Genomic DNA, 21,665 nt, shown 5'->3' on the forward strand with positions numbered 1-21,665 from the left:
CTATTAAATGTTTTCATATATACAGTGAGTGTATTTCTTAAAATATTTAATGTGCAAACATTTGATATATTTTGTAAAATTACCATCAACTTTTGTAAAATTACTGTCCCAAATATTACAAAATGCCAATAAAACACTATAGATAGTTTTACTTGAATAAAATATAACTTCTGGGTTGCAAAGAACGCAAGTTCTTAGCGAACAGTAAATTTTAATTGCAGTACCATTTATTTTAGGGTCACTAAACTTAGTTTAATTTTCTGTGCCAGGCCAACAGGTACAAGAAAAAGAGGATGACCAAACCTAAGATTTTTAGACTGCCTTGAAAAGGACCTACAAATTTGAAAGATAATTAACTGGAGAACCTTGGATAAGGGAAGAATGTCTTGGCATAGGCTTGTTGAGAAGGCCAAGGCCCATCCTGGGCTGTCGTGCCAATGAGAAGAGAAGAAGAAAACTTAGTTTAAACTGAAAAATCTGATTTTATTGATTCATTTAAGTACTGAACTATCAGGCTACCAGACTTGGATACAATGGAAAATTTTCTGTGAACACAAAATCTCTATTAAAAATATTTCTGCAAGTAGGCTAATTTTTTTTGAACCTTTATAGTTATTGTATTATTATTTATACCAATCAAGTGCAATGATGTAATCACGGGGGAGTGCAGCAACGTGAAGTAGAGGATTCTCATATCAATTTCTGCGACGTTGACGTGTTGGTTGATTACATGGTAGTGATTTTGGCAGTTTTTTTGTTTATAATGAAATCTACTAAAAAATTCATGAAAATTTTGATTATGAAAAGAAAGTATATATTTCTTTGTATATATAGAAATAATGTAGAAACACTGATTAATTAAAAAAATTTAACTTGTTTATTTGTGCTTATTTCACTGTTATTATGTTTTAGCATGGTTACTCACATTTTTACATGAATGTTTTTGTGATAAATTGAAAATATAATCCTTTGAAATTTTTATTATTTTCTAGTGTTTCTTTAAAAAGGCGATTCAACGTTAGAGGAATTTTTACCACTTTTCTCAGGCAAAATTTAACGTTTTTGGAACAACACTCAACTAGTAAAAAATCTAGTTTGATTATGAAGAGAAAGTAGATATTTTTTGTGTTTATTCCATCGCTATTCTGTTTTAGCATGGTTACTCAAATTTTTAAATGAATATTTTTGTGATAAATTGAAATATTCATTTGCAATTTTTATTATTTTTTAGTGTTTCTTTAAAAAGACAATACAATGAAATTTTTAAATGAAAAGAATTTATTTAGGTTTCTATTATACCTATTAAAAATGTGGTAATTTAAATTTATTATCAAAAATAGGTATGGTTTTCTTTGTGCTAGTGTTAAAATTATATAGTAATATTGATTCATTTAAAAAAAAAAAACTAGCTTATTTGTGTCTATTTAGAATGGTTACCTTTTATTATGTAGTTTTAAATTAGTATATTTTGTAAACATTTTGAACTGTCAACTTGGGTATTTGTTAATCTTTTATAATCGTTTCTATTTATAGTACATTGTACAATGGTTTAGTACTTAGTTTTGTTAAAACATTATCTTTCTTAATATTTGTTAAGTTATGAAGTGACTTCAACAAAGTTTACAAGAGATGTCTTCAAAGAGCTTTTGATATCATTGGTTGCTGCAATTTTCCTGGGATTTGGAGTATTGTTTCTTCTTCTTTGGGTTGGAATATATGTTTAATAGGTAATTTTTTTCTTTTTATAAATCAGTGTTGTCTTTATACATTTCACTTTTATATTTGACATTTCACACAATGCTTTTCATATTTCACACAAAAATTCACATTCAAAACTCCGAACAATTTTTTTTTTAATTCTATGTTCATACAATTAATGTATGACAGACACAGGGCTGGAATTTTTTTTTTTTTAAATATCCCAAAAATCTGGATCGTTTGTTTTGGTTCAAACTAGCTTTTTATAAATTTTTGTAAACAATATGTTGAATAATATTTTATGCCCTTCATTGAAATTAACTTAACCATTCTAAAGTCTTTTATTCTGTTTATCTATTAAATGTTTTCAATAAACAATTTAAAAGTATCCACTTTTGTTTCTATATGCTAACAAAATAATAAAAGTGAATATTTTTAAATATGTTTTTATATTACTTTATAACTCCTCTTAACATTCAAAGTAAATACTCAACATTTAAAATTTATTTTAGTGAGATGAGTATATTAAAGAGTGATTTTCCCTGTGGTTGTCTGTAATTTAAAAATGCTATATTTCAGTATTTAATTAATATCATTATTTAGCTGTATAGGATTTATAATATTAGTATTAAGTTTTATCAAACATAAATTTTTTTCAATCTCTTGAATATCAATCCATTGATTTCTTGTTCTTTTCAATCCCTTAAATGTAATAAAATTTGAATCAAGACAAACTTCCATGTATTTAAGACAATATATTGTATTTATTTTATATAAATAATAATTTGAAAATACTTTAAAATAAAGGAATTATTAAAAGGTACAAAAATGACATCGGTTGCCTATAAAATTGTAAACTATTTTCTTTCTAGTAATTAACATTAACTAGTATTTTCATTTCAACATAATAGAGTTTTAAGTTCAATAATATCAGAGTTTGTATTGTCCTTGAAATTTCTGATTTTCTTGTTAAAAAATATTGTCCTTTATTCTTAGCTTTTTGTATTTCTTAGCATTTATTTTAACTTTTATATTTCTGATTCTGTTATTCAGAACATCCCATTTTCTAAGAATACTACAGCAGTTCTCAACATAATCTGTTTGAATAATCTTAAGATTTAGGATTTCCATTGAATATCTTTTTATTTTAATTAATACTTCTCCCAGAAAATTACTTTTGAACACAAATGCTAAGAGGCATCTTCACTGTGTTATTATTTCAAAATGTTTGAAACCCCATTTTATAATATCTGATTAAAGAAGACCTGAACTCAATTGCAAATTTTAAATTAATATTGGTATGAACGAATATTAACTAATTGTTGCTGATTATTTTTTAATGCAATAGTTCTATTTAAATTTTCTAATTATTGATCTCAAACTAATGAGTTGCTCAGTGCTCCATTAATAGAATTTCACTGAAATAACTTTTAAAAATCGAATATTTTATTTTTTTGCAATAAATTTTGCCCTTATTGTACTTGAGTAGAGCAAATTAAACCTTTTTTAATCTGTTATTTGACCTTTTAAAAGTTGTCTGGTAAACATATACTCTACCAAAAATGTCCTAATTTTTTTTTAATGAGGTCTGCAATTTGCTTATTAACACAATGCAGCATTAAATAAGAGGAAATACAAAGAAAATATTGTAAATGTAGGGTGACCTGGGGTAATTCCTGATCAAAAAATGCAAACATCTATTTTGTGAAAAAACTATTCAAGATAGAATTTTAATATTTACTGGAAGTTTGAGGCTATATAAGGTGAGTTCTATGCCACCTTCTTTTGTTTGAAAATCTAATTAGAATTTAAAATATTTTAAATTTTTAGTGATCAGGAATTACCCCTGGTCTTACCATTTCTGGGGTAATTCCTGATCACTTTTGGGGTAGTTACTGATCACCAGTTTTTATTGTGAAGGAGCTGTTTAAAAATAATTATATAATGGTAATTAACAAATAAGACGTCAAGATCAAACAAATAAACCAAAAAGATATGTTTAATCAACTAGTAAAACGATTTATTTAAAAGTAAGAAGAAAGATTAACACTTTAAATTTTCCAAAAATCTTTGCATCGTGCCATACATTTTAGGCAATCAGCCAACTCATTCTCGTGTTCTGCTGAAATATAAGAGTTCCCACATGGGTTAATTTTGCTGGATTTTTTAACTTCATTAAGGGATAGTGTAAAGTTAAGTAAGGTATGTCAACAGCTCTGGCAGCAGCTCTCACACTGAAATTTTCATTTTCAATCATTAAAAGAAATTCACTAATTTTGTTTTCTAGAAGCTTAGTATCCTTTTTAGGCTTATAATTTCTCACCATATTTATACTAGGCTAATTTATAAACTTAAAAATTATTCTAACAATGTACACACATAAAATTAAGATAGAAGCAAGGTAAGACAAACCAGAAATGGTGCAAATCAGAATACAGTCTTGTATACAGTTAAAAACAAATTTTGTGATGACAGTTAAAATATATTTTGTAGATGTTCCACTTAATAAATATGAACTGTTATTTAAGAAAAGACAATTAGCTATTTATTAGCTATTTTATATACTATTTATAAGAAAAAATGACAATGATCAGGAATTACCCAGTGATCAATAATTACCCCATCTGTAGGGGGGCAACATTTGATGCAGTTTCTTATAATCAATTATAATGTTAACAGTAGATGTAAAACAATTAAACAAAAGTTTACACTACTTTTATATCAAAGAAAAAGAAAGTAACTCAAAATATTTATTATTAAGAGAAGGAGGGGGATCTTTGCAGAAATGTGCACATTTTGAAACCCATCTTTGAAATGGAAAATACTGAAAGCAGTTTAAAAGATACTTATTTTGTTAGATTAAGCAAAAAACTATTATTAAGTAAATGTAGTTATACTTTAGTAAAGTGTACAAGCATTCTTGTCCATGTCTCAAATTTAAAAAAAATTGTTTTTTTTAAAATAAAACTTAGGTGATCATTATTTACCCCAGTAACAGAGTGATCATGAATTACCCCGGGTCACCCTATTCTGAATATTTTTTGTTAGAATTGTTTTCAAATATTAAAAATGCATTTTAAAAATATTACAGAAATGAACAAAATTGTACAATGCAAATTTTTGTCTCTGATAATTGAAATATTTAAAAAAAACATAAATTGAGAAGTTAAATATAAAACTTAAACAAGCAATTTATTTCCATTTATTCTTTTGATTGTAAACAAGCATAATGTGTTTTTAACTGGATATATAAAAAGTTCTCTAAAAAAAGTTTCAAACTTTTTTAACTTGTTCATAATTTAATTACATTATTTAACAAATTTTAAAAGTAATTAGAAAATGGATTTGATGTTTTATTTTACATATAGCATTTTTGAAACATTTTTTTTGCATCAATTTATTTTTGAAGCTAATTTTCCAAGAAAGTTATGATATCTAGACATTTAAAAAGTATTTTTAAAGAGATAAAAGAAAAAATTTTTTTTTTTTGAAATTTACTTGTTAAATACCCAAGCTTGGCTTTTTTTAAAAAAAAATTTGGTTTAAACCAACCAACACTGGACAACAAAAGAAAACTGTAATTCAATTCTTCCTGAAATGAAACTTAGGGTTTTTAATTAGAAACAAAGATAGTTTTAAAAGTTTTTGAGCTGTACTAAATTTCAATGCTGTATAGCTAATATATTTATAGCTTATGTTACGGTGGTTTACAGACACAAAACTACTACTTATCAATTTAACCTGTGATCGTTTTATTTTATGCATATATTGTCGAATTAATTTACATACCTCAACTATTTAAAATACTTAAATTAACAAAGCTTTAATCAAATACAAATTTATATAACAAATTAAACTAATTAAAAGGCTTTGATTAGCAACAAATAAACTAATTGGCATGGAGAGAACTTACCCATACTGATGTTCATATTGGAAGTTGGTGAACCTCAAAATTACTCGGTTCTACTCTCTCTACTACTACTGCTACTGTTTTTGTTGTCTTTTTTTGATCTTTTATACTAAACTTTTTGCTAGATAAAACTATTGCTAAATTCTGGAAAGGTCACACAAGAGATCAAACTTGGACTATAAACTTGTGATTAACCCTTTTCGACACATATTTCTTAACTTTAATCTAGAGTGTTTATTTGTATTTGCTTAAGTTCTATGTACTAATGGAAGTTTCCACAGTATTTTAAATCTAATCAATTATTTTGCAATTTACGATAAATCTATTTTAAATGTTTTATTGTGATTCTGAATTAAGTGACGATAAGCGTCACACTTAGAAATTGCGCTATGTGTAGCTTTCTAATATTCACTTAAGGCAATTGAAAAGTAAACCATTAATATATATTCTTAGTGGCTGTTTATTTTTATATTAAAAAATGTGTGACATATCTATAATTTTTAATACGTCTAAAATGTACATTCTTCCTCTCCAATTTAAGTACATTATAACAGTCAGAAAAATAAAATGTACACTTTTTTAAGCTATACTAAGTATATGTATACATATTTTTTTGTAACTTGGCTATTTATGGACAAGGATTACTTTTGTGTAGATCTTTACTTTACATTTGTGTAGATTAATAATTGTATCGATTCATTTCAGATTTTTATATAATATTTTCTTAATATTTTGTATCTTATTTCATTTCTAAAATTTGTTTTCCCCCACTCCTATTTTCTAAATTTAACTAACCCTTATTTCTTTTAATTCCTTTCTTCTCGCTCCCGTCAAAATGAGGTGCTAAAGTGTTGCCCCCTTTTATTGTGGCTATGTTTATTTCTCAATCTATATATTAGATGTCAGTACAAGACTATTTGTAATGCGTTTAGAGATAGTTTTTTTAAACTTTGTGTCAGCACTCATCATCGATTAGTCTAAAAATTAAAAATGAATTGAATACATAAATTGTACACATACTTAGTTTTATATAATTTTCTTGAATAAAATCTGCAATTTTCTTTAAAATTGTCTTGTTTCCATTAAGGTGTTAACTATGGAGATAGTTTGTTTTTTTAAAAGAAAACTTTAAAATCTTAAGATTTTAATTTGTATTCTAGCTATTTAGGATTACAAATTAAAATCTAAAGATTCTAATTTGTATTCTAGCTATTTAAAATTACAAATTAATTCTCAAATTAGTTTGATCTTAAAGGTTTGTCATAATTTTATTACCTTTGCATTAATATAATAACTTGAAATTTCCACCTCCCAGTTTAAGTTAGATCAAGTAAATAATAAGTGCATTTTAATTTAATGTTAATCATGTTGACTTACCTTTAGTCATTGTTAACTACTTGCCTTGGCAAGATATTTTCAGATACACTTACTTAAGCTGTTGATTACTACTCATGCAAGGCATTAAATGTTTGATGCTTTTTAGATGTCAAAAATATCTTTTCTATTGTTGCTATGCATTGCAAAACATGAAAACATTTCCCTGCAGGTGTGTACAGCTAGGCACTGGCAAATATAAAAGCCTTAAGTGTGTAGTTGTTAATTAGTGAGACTTAATTAGTTGTTAATTAGTAAGAGTAAAAGCATCTAATGCTCTAAACATTTATAAACAATTTTAGGTTTGTTTTTGCTTTTATCATAATTTTTCCAGCTCTTCAGATAAAATGTGTCATGCTTTAATATTTCTCTTTTTCAGTTGTCTGAAGTCGAGAAATCATAAGTCATCATGGTCCACTGAGTGCACATTCCTGTCGCTTTGTGTTATAAACAAACTCTTTGTATGTAAAAAAATAAATGTTACTTTTTATTAAAGAGCTTTTTGTTCTTATTTTTAAAAGATATTTTTTATAATTAAACTGATAGGAAATTATACTCTAATGACTATATATTTTTTTTTCTTTGCAGTTCTATTTAATTATGTATTCTAATATTACACCCTATTGCACATTACATTGTAATATACTACTTTAAGTTAGACATTCAGTTACTATATATTCTATTATATTGCTATTACAAGTATTGTAACTTACAATTACTTGGAAATATATTTAATATATTATTTTTGCATGCTTTTGTTTGTTAAATGTTAAAATTGTGATTCGAAAAGTTTGAGAATGTGATAAAATGCCGTATTTAGGAGAAAAATTTATTAATATTTTTACTATGAGATTTCTGAAATTTATGATGCAAAATATAAATCAATGTTAATTTTGAATTCTAGCATATTATAATTGTTAAATATAAATAACAAAAATCAAATACTTATTTATGTGAGGGGAGGGCAGTGACCCTATGTTGTATTACCATTCCTGTTGTCCAGAGAATGAAAATTTAATCAACAATAGCAGGTTTCCCCCGGATCAGAGAGAACCGGGAAAACCTGGAATTGTCGAGGAATTTTATTTTAACTCCAAAAATCAGGGAAAGTTGAATTTTTTTTAATACAAAAATCTGGAAAATTTCTATATCATTCCTGGAAAATAATCAGTCTGAAGATTGCCAATAACAGTAATCAGTTATTGAGATTAGAGTAAAATAATTCTAACATCTATTACAATTATTTGTTATAAAAATTTCACATTTTAGTCAAACTGAAATAATCCCATCCACATTTAATGATATTTGTTTTACACAGAAAATCTTATATTTTGCATTACAATTAAAAGAATCAAAGTTTTCGAATGAAAATATGGTTCCGATTTTCATTGAAATTTACCTGGTATACCTGGAAAAGTCAGGGAGATTTTTTTTCTGAAATTGAGTGAGAACCTTGATATCAGGGTTGCTGCAAAAATAAGTTAAGTCATTCTAAATGGGACAGCCCCAGATGGCCTCCAAGTCCCATACTTCTTGTCCATTTTCAAGACCTCAGGTCAATGAAGTATTCTCTGGTTTTTTCCTACTCATTATATGAATCCTTAGATTCGTCATATAACTCCGAGCATGTAACTCCAACACTATCTCCCTGCATTGTTTTTGTCATTTGAATGCTTTTATCTATCATTAATTTTTAGTTCACTTCTCAATTCTTTGTAAGAAACTAAAAATGAAGTATTCTAACATGAAATGAATTTGCTATTAATGAATATACAAGTGATTCAACTTCTAAGAGTATTTTAACCCATTTCGGCCAAAGGTGCGTAAATGTATCATTTCAAGAAATATATTTTTTATTGACACTGTGATGTATATTTTTTACTAATTTAATATTTCTGCTATTTCTGTTCTGAAGACATACATAAAATATTAGTAATTCAATTGGTGTAAACTCTTTCTGTTTTGAAATTTTCAAACTTTCATAGTTTTTTGACTGGAAGTGTTTTTGACTTTTTGAAAATATATTATTATTCCATTTCAGATTAATTACATGTTTTTATGATGGATTAAAGTTGCAACTTCTGTGAATAAAATTAAAATAAATCATGAATGAAAAGTAATACTTTAAGAAATAAAATGGTGTGTTTACGCACCATTAATTTGGTCATTGGTGCGTAAACACACCATTTTATTTCTTAAAGTATTATTTTTCATGCACAAAATTTTTTCATTTTTCATGTCTTAATGAATGTAATTTTAACACATCTCAATGAAAATAATGCCTTATTCTTTAAAAGTTCTATGCTTGGCCTGAAATGCATTCATTTATACTTCATTTTCGAGTACCAAGTTTTTTGTTAATAGTTTTTTCCGTTTTAGTGTATGTTTTAGGAAAATATGACAGGAGCTTATTGCTTGATGTTCAAGAAACTTAAGTTTAGAGATTTATAGAGCAAAGACATTTCAGAATTTTTCCATTCTTTTGATAGGATTAATACAAAATGGTGTAGAGTTAGGAGCAGGAAAAATATTGACTCCAGTGTGTTGGGAAAGTTCTTGTTGGTAGTATTGACTATACCTCACAGCGATGTTACCTTTTGGAGAATATTCAGCTTCAGAAGTCCTTAGAAAATTTATTTTCAGAACTTCAGCCGAAAATTCAGATAAAATTTACACTTTTGTCTAAACAAACTTTGGAAATTTAGTTAACTATGAAGGCAAACCAAAAAGAGTTTTGTTTTCAGAAAATTTCTGATTACGTGTTTCAAAAAAATTCTAAGTTTATCAATTAATCTGTTTTTAAAATAATAGATTAATATATATACTGTAACTTTTAGGAGTAAAAATGTTACTGAAGCAATTTTGATGTGTGTATGAATTGTTTTATGTTTTGTTGTTATTTAATTTATCGTACTATGTCGTTGCTGCAAAAAATCTCCAGCTTTTGAATTTCTGAGATTGGCAAGCCTGCCTTAGTCGTACACAGGTAAATATATCACTTGTCTGACTTTCACCTTTTTTTTTTTTTTTTTANTTTTTTTTTTTTTTTTTTTTTTTTTTTTTTTTTTTTTTTTTTTTTTTTGACAAAATATTAAAATGGGAAAAGTAGAAGCAAAACAATAGGATCAAATAAAAGAAGAAAAAAAAAACACATTCAACACCATTACAATAAAACAAATTATAAAATAAGAAATCTCATCCAATTTTAGCCGATGACGGAATTTTTTTACTTCTAAATATGTGGTTTTACTATTATTTTACTTTTCTGTTCTTAAAATTTAGGAAAGTTAGACTTTCGTCGCGATTTATGTTAGAAATTTTCTTCATAAAATTTGCCTGAAACATTTGTTAAAATTGTTTTAATGTAGTCAGGGTGCTTCGCGTTTTTAAAAAGCGCTTAAAGGTGCTTTTTTTCGATTTTCATTTTTTAAAAGCCCTTAAAGGTGCTTTTTTCTTTTGGTGTTTTTAAAAAGTGCTTAATTTTCTAAAATGATATTTTTCCTTTACCATGCTAACTTTCGCTACGAATTTTGCAGAAAGACACTGTTCACATTGTTCAATTCAACGTTTTCACAATTAATTCAACCCCAATCTATTTCGCCGTATCGTCAGTCCGTAGCGTATAAAAAGGCCTTTCGATTTACATAATTCAAAAATTTTGACAATTGTCAAAAACAATCCCAAAAGTTTTTTTTTTTGACATGACAATTGTAACCAGATAAAACCGTCAACTGTCAAAAACTTTCCAACCCTACCTAATTATATTTTTTAAGTGCTTAAAAATATTCTTTGAGTGCTTGAAAAGTGCTTCAAAGGTGCTTATTTTTTGTTGAATAATTTTGCTGCGCACCCTGTGTAGTGTATGATATAAATTTTTATCAAGGATACATTTAACATCACAGTCATATTGTTCATCATTCAATATTTATTTTATCACATTTAATACAATATACCAATATACAAACGTTTACAAAAGACACGGGCTGATATGAAATATTAAATAAAGGCAAAATCGAAGCCTTTTTTTTAAACTCTGAATATTTGCAACACTTTCTCAACAGTTAGTATATAAGTTATATTTCTTTCATCTATGAATACCAGTCACTAAATAGTCATCTACCTATATTCATCCCATGTGAGGAATAAAATATATAAATATCTATTAGAAAGTTATTAGACTATTATTTGAGCATGATCTAGCTCAATATTTATTCCCTTTTTTGACCAAGTCAAAATTTTAGACACTCACTCACCGTTTTTTTGTGATATCTTCGTTTTTGTATCTATTTCGGAAAATAGTTACGGTTTATAAATGTATTTTAAAGAGACTCGTTATTTGAAAAAAAGAGAAGCAATTTTTTAAAGAATTAATTGTAACAAAAGAAACGTTCTCATAGTAGATTCGACGAAAATTTCATAAATGTAAAAGAAAATCTGTAATTAAGTTGATTAGCTAGTGAACTGTCATATAGAGGAAACTAGAATACAGTTTAAATTTAATTCTGGGTTACCAGAACCGCGCCGTTAGCATTGTACGTTTATTTGGCAAGCTAAATAGCGAGAAATACTGCACGCAATTTAGTTTGCTCGAATGTTCTGCTCTCATAACATAAATCATATCTCCAAAATAAAATAAATGCGAGAATATTTTTTTCCACCTATATCAAATAAAGGTTATGGCCAATATAAATCTTAATACATCTGATTACTGTAAATAGAACTGCCTAATCCCATAAGAAGGTGTATTCTTTTAACTGATTCGGAAGTGGCGCAAAAAATGTATTTTGCAAATAGTCGTAGTTAGAACTGTTTAATTTATCACTGCAGTGCTTTCTTTCTTGTACTTTACTTTTTGGAAGTAAAATAGGCGTCTTAAGTTCACGTGTTAAACCCACTCCGTTACCACGGTATCTACAAATCTTGTCTTTTCTCCACGCCTTCTGTAGAAAGTCTTGTCTATAGAAAGAACTCCCCTTCTCACAAAGTCTAAGGCCGTCTGCTGCTATGGAAACAAGAAGCAGCGCATTTCAAAGCGGGTCGCTTCTCTTCCCCCCGGTTCCCTTTCTCTCGCTGACCCGAACTAAAACCTGCCAAATATTGAGCCACCATCCCTACTCGAAATAGTTAAACTTCGTAACCATAGTAACCGCCCCTGCTCCAGTCGAATGGCGAGGGGAGTTCTTTTTGTAGACAGACTATATATACCACTTGATGATTTCCTGAAACGTAATGATGATTTTCCATAATCATGATAACGAAGCCGTGGTGGCTCAGGTGATAGAGCTTTCGCCTTCCAATGAGGTTAACCGGATTAGAATCCCAGCGATCACTCTGCTCGCACCGACCATAGTGCTGACGTAAAAATATCCTCAGTGGTAGATGGATTATGGCAGTCCCCTTGCCTTCGGGCTAACCGTGAGTGGTTTTCCTCTCCATGTAACGCAAATGCGGGTCAGTTTCATTCAATTTCTCCCTATACTTGAAACAGGAGTTACCTTGTCTTCTGGATTGGGTTCAAAAGTACAAGGAAACGAAGTTGGACATAAGTAGTCGTAAACCCAAAATTGGGTCGGCTGTTCAGCAACGGTTATAAAATCAAATCATGGTAACGGAGAGTGGAAAAATTGCGTTACCTCGAGTACCTTGTCAATTCTATCTAAGAAGAGTTTATATACATAGCTAAATTATTTTGAATTTGCGATACTTTTTATTTATTTTCATCAGTTTTCTCATTAGGATGGGAAATTATTTGTTTTCTTCATCAGATATATTTTGAGTGTCTAATATCACATATTAAAGTTTCGAAATTGATTTGGAATTTTTCTTCACTTCTGCTATAAAAAGCAAGCACCCTCTGCTGAAAAAAACTAAATATTCAGTTATTTTAAGCAGAGCAAATAATTTCTAACGAGTCGAATATTAGCTTTAGAAGAATGAAGGAAGTTTAAATAGCTACACGGTAGTTAAATTTTACGAGATTGCAGCTCATCAAATTATGAAATTTCTATGCCAAACAATTTCCAGTTAAACAAATAAGGTAAATAGCACCTTTAGCTTTTTTAATAAAACAGTAATCAATGGCAATTAGCCAATCAGATTGATTTTACTAATTCAGACACTCATATGAGAGACTTTTTTTTATTCATTATTATTATTACCATTTCAGTACTGTATTTAGCAGAAACTATTTTTAATTCAGAAAAACCGCCAAATTTAGCGTTAAATAGCGCCATTTGGCAAAACCACTTGAAAATGGCTGTCGTAGCCTCAAATACAGAGTTTGCATAAATCTCAAAGATATTTTAAGCTTTACTTAGTGAAGTCAACAATATCAAAACTTAGAATGTTACTTAATTTGGAATGAAATGTTTAATATTAAAATCCTAAATTTTATAAATCAGTTTGGATTAATTTCGTTTAAAGTTGGAATAATTATGTTCTCCACACGTATTCATAGAATTTTAATGATTTGTTAATATATAATTAAGATTTAGAAAAGCTGACAAGTTAATCTTTGTTAATTATTGTTCGTTATGTTTTTATTTCCTTTCTTTGAAGTTGTTTGAATAAAGTCGATGATTTTATTTATTGGTTTAATTATAAGTATGGATAAAAAAAGAATTATTAATCAAAGCAATTATGCCATCATTTTATAAATTTCATATTTGATTAGCACAAAATAAAGTATTAGAAATTAAGATCAACGATTCTTATGTTCATAAAAAATGAAATTGTTTGTCACAACAATTTTTTTTTAATTGTGAACATTTTTGATGAATATAATAAAATATGTTTCTGACAATCGTATTTAAATTTTTCAATTTAAGTAATTAAATCTATTAAATAACTAAGCAATTAAACGAATAGTTTTATAAATTTTGAAAATTCCTGAGTGCAGAACCATTGTCACTTTTAATTATTTTCTGTTTGACAGCTCCATTTTTCCATTTAAATTTTGCTGATATTTTTTTTTTTTAACTTTTGATAAGAACTATACGAGCTTGATTAAGTGATAAGAACTATAAAAAATATCGCATGGATGTCCAAGAATGCCCATCATAGAATGCCAAGAATGCCCATAACATTTTAATGAATTCCATTTTTCTGTTTTGAGGATAATTTAAATTCGTGCTTAATAAGATCTAGCTGCGTATTGATTAAATAGTTTAGGTAGTTAGTCATTTTAATCAAGCCTAATATATAAGGCATTTTAAGTGGTAATTTAATTATGAGGAAACTTACAGATTTTAATGCCAGACAACATTAATCAATCTTTGATTAGTTTTAGAAGAGTTGTTTAGCGAGTATATGTTAAGTCACGTAACTATGCATATATGAATATTTTTGTTATGTTACTTATTGCAAATTGTCACCGTTTTTATAAAAAGTGGAAATTTACTTTGAAAGTCTAAGACAAATTGACAGTCGGAATATTTGGAGTATTTATGTTCGAAGGCGAAAAAAAAAATTTCTAGTATCTACTACATAGATTAGCGATTTAGCATTACGGTAAAAGCAAAAATAAAGCAACCATTAATTTTTTTTAAAAAAAAATATTTTTTCTTCAAAACTTTTAACAAATATATCGCGATTCTTCTACGTGGACTAGTAATTCAGCATAATATATAAATAAAATATTATAAAAATAAGGATTAATTTGTTTGAATTCTTTTTCTTCAAATAATTAAATATCTCGCAAATTCGCTACCTGAATCATCTGATCTGCATAAGATTTAAATAAATTACCGTAAATAGTAAAATCAAAGCAACCACTATTTCTTCTTTGAATTTTTTTAAACATAATTTTTTCAAATTGTTCATGAATCTTTTATGTGGATAAGCAATTCCGCATAAGATATAAATATTGTAAAAAATCAAAGGTTAATTTACTTTTTTAATATTTTTACTTCAAATAATTATCTCGTGACTCTGTTACATGCTCCCGTATTTTATTAGAAGTGTTAGAAAACAAACAGAGCCTACAGCATGTAATAAATATAGCATGAGCATAGATCATATAATAAACATAGCATGAGCATTGAGAATCTTAAAACATATAGATCATGTAATAAAGGTTGTGAATAACGAAGCCACAATGAATTAATTTTAGAATATTTTTGCCTTACATAATTAAAATATATTATTCAGATCTTCCATCAATCTTATAAATCTTTTTTTTTTCTTTGATTTTATTAACTCGGAATATTGAGTCGTCCAAACTTTATAATTGTAATAAAAGATGAAAGCAGGAAATTGTTTACATTTATGCTAACTTTTTAAATATTGTTAAAGCATATCATCACAACATTTCACCAATGCCACAAAGTGCAGAAACATTTAAGTGCACGCACACAAATGCATGAGTTTTAGTAAATAAATTTTTTTCAAATACCAACATTTCCACTTTTTAACCCATGTACGTACAACAGGAAATAGTACATCGAGTCGAATGTGTTACAACAACAATAAACAACAAAGTTTCAAAATAATGAATGATCATAAAACTTTACAACCTGTCAGAAATTATAAATTTTCTTTTCTTTAAATGTGTCGTTTCTTCATGCTAAATGTACATCAGATATCAGTACACTAATTTCATCTATTTTTTGACAACTTTAAAAAAAAAAAAAAATACAATTACTTTTTTTACAACAACAAATTGGTTGAAGTTTTGCGATTCTGTTCGATATAGTTTAACTGGATAGATTTTGGAAGTTAAATAGGAGTATAAATAGTTAACAATAAAATCTATACCGCATTTTGGAAATAATACTTGGCTATAAAAATCAAGTTTTTCAAAATCTCGTTTTTTTTTAAATGAGGTTAAAAGAAGAAAGTACTTACACTGATAGCCGACGAGTATTATGGAAAACTGAGAAAGAGCAAATTGGAATTACAAAGCAAAATTTGCGTTCTACTCAGAAATGAATATGACTCCTTCAGCGAGTCAAAATTTGACTCTATGTTTCATTTCAACGGGATACAGAATGACTAAACATGGTATTTTTTCCTACAAATTTAATAGTTTTATAATTCTCAAACTAATTGTTAAATCTTAAATTTAGACATAAAAATGTCATAAATTCAAATTAGTTATTAAAAATAAGATTAAGTAAAGTTTTATGAACATTCTTATTACCTTTTTTTGTTACAGAAATTCAACAATTAGTTTACAAGTTTTTCACACAAATAAGAGGACCTGTTTTATTTTTAGTTAAAATAGAGATTAAATCATGTTCACATAAAGGGCAAATAATTAAGGACAATTTTTTATTTTAAAAAAAGAGAATTTTATTTAAGCATTTTTTTGCCAAAGCGTAATCACAAGAGGATGAATAATTTTTGAAAATTTAAATAATGTTTCTTTTAAAAAATATGAAAGTGCTGAAGCTGTAAATATGAGAATATCGGTTTCAAAACAAAATTTCTTTAGTTTATTTATTTATTATTTAATCTTGTTCGATTCTGATGGAAAAATAATATTCCACCTGCTTTCGCAATTTTTTAAAACTTCGCAGCTAGATGCATTTATTTTAATTTTATAAAATATTTAAAAATTAAACATAAAAATTAAGATGGGATTGCTCTACTTTTTGAAAAATACTTTTTTTCGAGAGTATTTTTGTAAAAAAATATTTCTAGACCATAAATTTAGAGAAGTAGGTGGTCAATGAATTAAATATCAATAAAATTAATAAAGAGCCAGTTCTTGCATGAAAATCTGGTTGAGTAACACTTTAATTTATAAAACAATTATAATTTTTTTTTCAAAAATATTTTTGTAAATTTAAATGTACCTGATAATTCTTTTTTCTTTCATGTGAAAGTTCTAAAAATGTGTTGAGCAGTGGTCACAGCCTTTCTATTAATTTATTAAACAGTGGTAGGAGACTTGTCCATATTTCTTGATGAAGCAAGATGCTTAACTCTAAAGGCATTTTAACTATTTAAGTATTAATATTCAGTTCTAAAATTGCTTAAGGTTTTATTTTCAAAATTATGTAAAGTCTAATAATTAATTATTTTGTTAGTTTTAGATTAAATTAAAACTTTTGATTGCTATTTTGAAGTAAATTGAGTAGAATTTTTATTAAACGCTGTGACCAATGGCTTAAGTTAATGAATGAAATCAATGGTTAATAATAATAAAACAAATAGTAATAAAATCTGGTATATTACTGTTATCATCACAATTATATATCGAGATGGTGCTTTCTATGGTGTATTAAACCAGGGTTCGTATGCAACCTGGAAAAATTATTAACTGGTATTAATTTTGTTATAAAGAAGCTGAAAACTTCTTAAGATCAGCATTCACTGTTGTATTAAAATTCATTTTCGCTACCGTCGGATCTATATATGCTTACTTAGAGAAAATAAAATATTCTGGTAGCTATAAATATAATAATGTAAAAAGCATTATTCCCTTTTTTTAAAAAATTTTTTCCTAGTGTGTATGAACCCTGTAAACATAAAATCTGAGTAATTTAAAGTGTAATCTGGTTTTATAAGTTATTACTGGTTTGTACTTCGACAAATAACCACACCCTCAAAAACTATCAAAATGAGGGAATAAAAATCAATAAAATCCAGTGCATAATTCTTTTAAGACGCGTATTTTGTAAGGAACCACTTTTCAGATTCTTCCACAAATGAACTGACTTTTGATAATTTTAAATCTCCCTTTTGCTCTGATAGACCTAAATGATGATTCGTCATAGTCTGAAAATTTTTCTCTCTCGCTAATATTAATATATTTATAATTTTTTTAAAAAAATCATTTCAATCAAGACTTTAAATATTACGAATCATCTCTGCTGATTTGAGATCGATGATTTTAGTTTTTAATTGATGGAAATACAGTGCCTTGTGCTCGAGAATTATCTTTACAACTGTGTTAGTTAAAGATATTCTGATGAAATTACGATATTGATGTAATTCATACAATGTAGTTGCATGTAATTTATCGTTTTGTTTTCTTATGTATTTAAAACAGATAGAAAGGAACGAAATATGGAATAAAATGTTCATAATAAATGTTTATGTTATTTTTCGTAATTTGAATACAGCTTTATGAACTTGATCAAAAATTAAAAGTGACGATTCTTATGAATTTATGAAATTCTTCCATTACTAGTTTGTGTTTGACTGTAAATATGTCTTCAGGGAGAAAAATTATCCATTCTTTTAATGAAATATTTGACTTATTTTTGTGTTCTTATTTCTCAATTCTTAAAAAAAAAGTAAAATTAAAGCCAGAAATCATTAGTAAAGAATATTATTTATGTATAAATATAAGCAATAAATGCATAAAGTTATGTATCCCGCGATATGAAAAAGCAGTTAGGCCCATGTGAACACATTTAAAAACATTGACAAACAGCATTGGCACATGCCAGGCCCTTTGGAATGTACACAATATTTATTTACCATGAAAAACAAGACGACAAAAGAAGAAGCACGTTATCCGTCCCGCTTCTTGAGGGGATGCCACATAGCTGTAGGTTTCCTTGGAGCTGAGATCATCTGATTCCAGTGGGACAGTTGCTTGCCGGAGCAATGAGGACCTACGAATATATGTCCGATGGCTGGTGTCTTACCTTCCGATTGAAATTCAGCTACTGTCAATCGCAACTGGATGTTCTAGAAGAAAACAAATACCACAGATTATAATCATGAGCAGCAGAGTACCGTCTTTACGCATGGGCACATCCGGTCACTCAGGAGGCCCTTGAAAATCTTACTTTTTATAAATTGTATTTTTTTTTTAAAACTAAGAATAAACAAAATTGCATTATACAGTTTTAAAATAAATATATTCCACTGTATAAAGTGTACATTTTGTTTTTCTTTCTACAAATAGTGATTGATTAACATGCAAACGACAATAATTTGAATAGTCTATCACCAGGAAAATTTATAAAAGCAACCGAAATCTATTTTTCTGCATTCCAATGGCAATTTTTAAATGTGCTACCAAGATTTAAACTGTTCTAATCTACATAGGCATTTTAATTATTTTAAGGTTTTTTTATTCGAGAAAATAAAATTTTTTTGGTCTCAGCTTTTTTTAAATGTTATTTTTATAATACTTAATATAAAATTTATTTGTTTAGTTACCTGTAGAGCAGCAGCTGGTACGGAAAAGATCATAGCTTCATTAAATACAGGATTTCTGTCCCCTCTTTTAACGGAAGTTTTTTTCTTGCTGATTTTCTTTCCTTTCTGAAGAAGGTAGATTTTCACAAAGGGATCTGTTTTATCAGGAAAAAAACATAGTTTTTGTGAAAAACATAATAAGCCACTTTCCTAAAAAAAATTATTTTAAATAAAAGAAGGGCACAACTAATAAATCATTGTAAATCCCCACAAAAGCAATTCATTCATCAAAAAACTGTATTTTAAATGAATTTAATGAGAAAATTAAATTGTTTATTTAACTTTTCAGGAGGAGTTAATTTAAATCTGCTTTGAAGATCGGCATGTTTTTTTTTATTACATTTTTAAAGAGTAGCTATTATTTTTGAGCTATTATATTTTATCCCTCTTGAAGAATGGTTTATTTACGGAACTGGATTTGAAGAAATAGCAATTACCCCTATTAAACTTAACAAGGCCAAATCACTAACCCTATGACTTTTTGAGCGTTACGTCAGGTGGGAAACCTTAAAAACTTCTAATAGTAATTCGATGTTTCTTAACAGCAATATAATATCGAAAAATAACAAAAAACATAACAGTAAGGATTTTAATGCTTATAGAAATTTGTCAATGTTATTGTCTTTATCAATTAGTTAAAATTTTAAAAAATAAGTTGCAAGTTTTTCAAATTATTTTATTCAACATTTTTACTACATAATGATATAGAATTTCCATTCATGAAATGATCATTATCATCCATCAACATTTCCATCAATTACTCTTAAATAAAAACAATATTTTTTTCTCTCATAAAAATAACATAATTCAATTCTTTTGTTATCATTATTCAACGCATACTACAGAATAATTTCATAAGTTTAAAACGACCTCCTCATCAGAATAATAACAAACAACAGAAATGCACATCTATAAAATAGATAATGTTAGAAATTCGCAGCCGTAAATTGAAATACTATAACCTTATTCAGATAAAAAAAAGTAAATTTACGATCGAGTAGATACACTTTTATTCTCTTGCAACATTGGAATAAAACTTTACATTTATTTTTTTTTAGTTTTAGTTTCTTAAAAAAACCTGTAAGCAGTTTATTTTCAAGCTAGTCTCATTTTTATTTAATAAAGCAGTCAAAAACACGAAAGATACTTTAACTGTTCGGAAGAATTGCTCGTAAAATGCGGACATAAAATCCTAGCCAGTATCATAAACAGCCGCTGTATACTTTTTTACTCTGAGAAATAATCCACCCGTCACTTATTTCTAAAGCCAAGTCTTTAAAGTGACTGCATATTATATTATGTATATTTTTTTGAGATAAGAAGTTTAGTGGATGTCACATAAAAAAATATCATAAATTACTTGTAGATAAAATAATGTGATTTCATATTTTTATTTGTTCGTTTCTTTTATTTTTATTGTTTTATTCCTTTAGCGATAATTGAACTTAATTTGTTTGTTTTGTCAAAGTTTCGCTAATTATGAGTATCCATTTAAGTAAAAAATGGATACTCATGTTTAACGAAACTATTTCCTGGTGTATGTTCCGAGTGAACATTTTGTCAAATGTGACGAAACAACTATCGATACTTCTTCGAGAAAACCAATTTTGTCAAAAATAAAGAAATATTCCGTCATTCTATTTTTTTTCAGAGAAAAGAAGAACTTAGAAGTACCTATAGCATTTAACTTTTCTAATAAGCACTTTATCGTCCGCATCATACAGGTGGATCAACGACACGAGAAGAGCAGATAGTAAATAGAGTTGAGAAACATCATCGTCATACATTTCAGAGTTCGCGTTTTGTCACAAATCGCGTGATTTCATGACGAAATGATTCTTAAAATAGACAAACTACAGCTCGAATATTGCTGAATCGTTAAAAAAGAGAGTTTTATTTCTGAGAGTGCAGAAAACAGTTCACCAAAGTTCAATAAGGATATTTTTTGTTCTCTTTTGCATTTTAATGAAAATTCCTAATTAAAAACATTAAGGATATTGACGAGTGGCATCAAAGCATATTGATTTTACAGCTTATGAAAATAAGAAAATTTATTGTGACGGACAGTAATCCTTACACAATTTGATATTAGGACAATAATAATTACGTTATTTTTTCAAGTTTAATTTGATTTTTTTTAACAAGTACCTGAAATTAGGAATTTCAGATACATATTTTTAAAAAAGTTTGGAACGTAATGTGACAGTATATATTAAAGTTAGTCATAATGAAATTGTGAGATCATAATTTCTCGGTTAAAATGTACTTTCCGAATGTTGATAAACGATCTCCTTTGTGACTAAAAGCTTTCTATACACTGCATAAAGTGATCAACTATTTTAGACTCGCCCATCATCAAGTGTTATTCTCCCTCATTCAGAGGACATTTACTTTCTAACCACGTTTTTCAAGAGAGAGATATAAAAAATGTACAAAGAGTGATTTGAAAGTAAACTCCCTTTCACTTCACGACTCTTTTGTGTGATCGTTTAGCTATAAATTCATCCAGCTTATTGAAGGACCC

The 21,665-nt window shown here is 27.4% G+C and overlaps 2 protein-coding genes across 2 annotated transcripts in view; one reads left to right on the forward strand and one right to left on the reverse strand.

Moving 5' to 3' along the window:
- LOC107452012 (oligosaccharyltransferase subunit 5 kud) overlaps nucleotides 1–7,479 on the forward strand; it is a 22,209-nt gene extending 14,730 nt beyond the window's left edge. Inside the window, exons 3-4 of the mRNA XM_071180220.1 lie at nucleotides 1,598–1,727; nucleotides 7,362–7,479. Coding sequence (XP_071036321.1) covers nucleotides 1,598–1,724 — 127 coding nt within the window. The 3' untranslated portion in view covers nucleotides 1,725–1,727; nucleotides 7,362–7,479. The remainder of the gene's footprint in view (nucleotides 1–1,597; nucleotides 1,728–7,361) is intronic.
- A 9,279-nt stretch (nucleotides 7,480–16,758) lies between these two features.
- LOC107451997 (synaptotagmin-12) overlaps nucleotides 16,759–21,665 on the reverse strand; it is a 150,209-nt gene continuing 145,302 nt past the window's right edge. The window contains exons 8-9 of the mRNA XM_043042166.2: nucleotides 19,103–19,236; nucleotides 16,759–18,625 (exon numbers count right to left, since the gene is read on the reverse strand). Coding sequence (XP_042898100.1) covers nucleotides 18,446–18,625; nucleotides 19,103–19,236 — 314 coding nt within the window. The 3' untranslated portion in view covers nucleotides 16,759–18,445. The remainder of the gene's footprint in view (nucleotides 18,626–19,102; nucleotides 19,237–21,665) is intronic.

This window comes from Parasteatoda tepidariorum, chromosome 4, assembly GCF_043381705.1.
Source record: "Parasteatoda tepidariorum isolate YZ-2023 chromosome 4, CAS_Ptep_4.0, whole genome shotgun sequence".
Taxonomy (NCBI): Eukaryota; Metazoa; Arthropoda; class Arachnida; order Araneae; family Theridiidae; genus Parasteatoda; species Parasteatoda tepidariorum.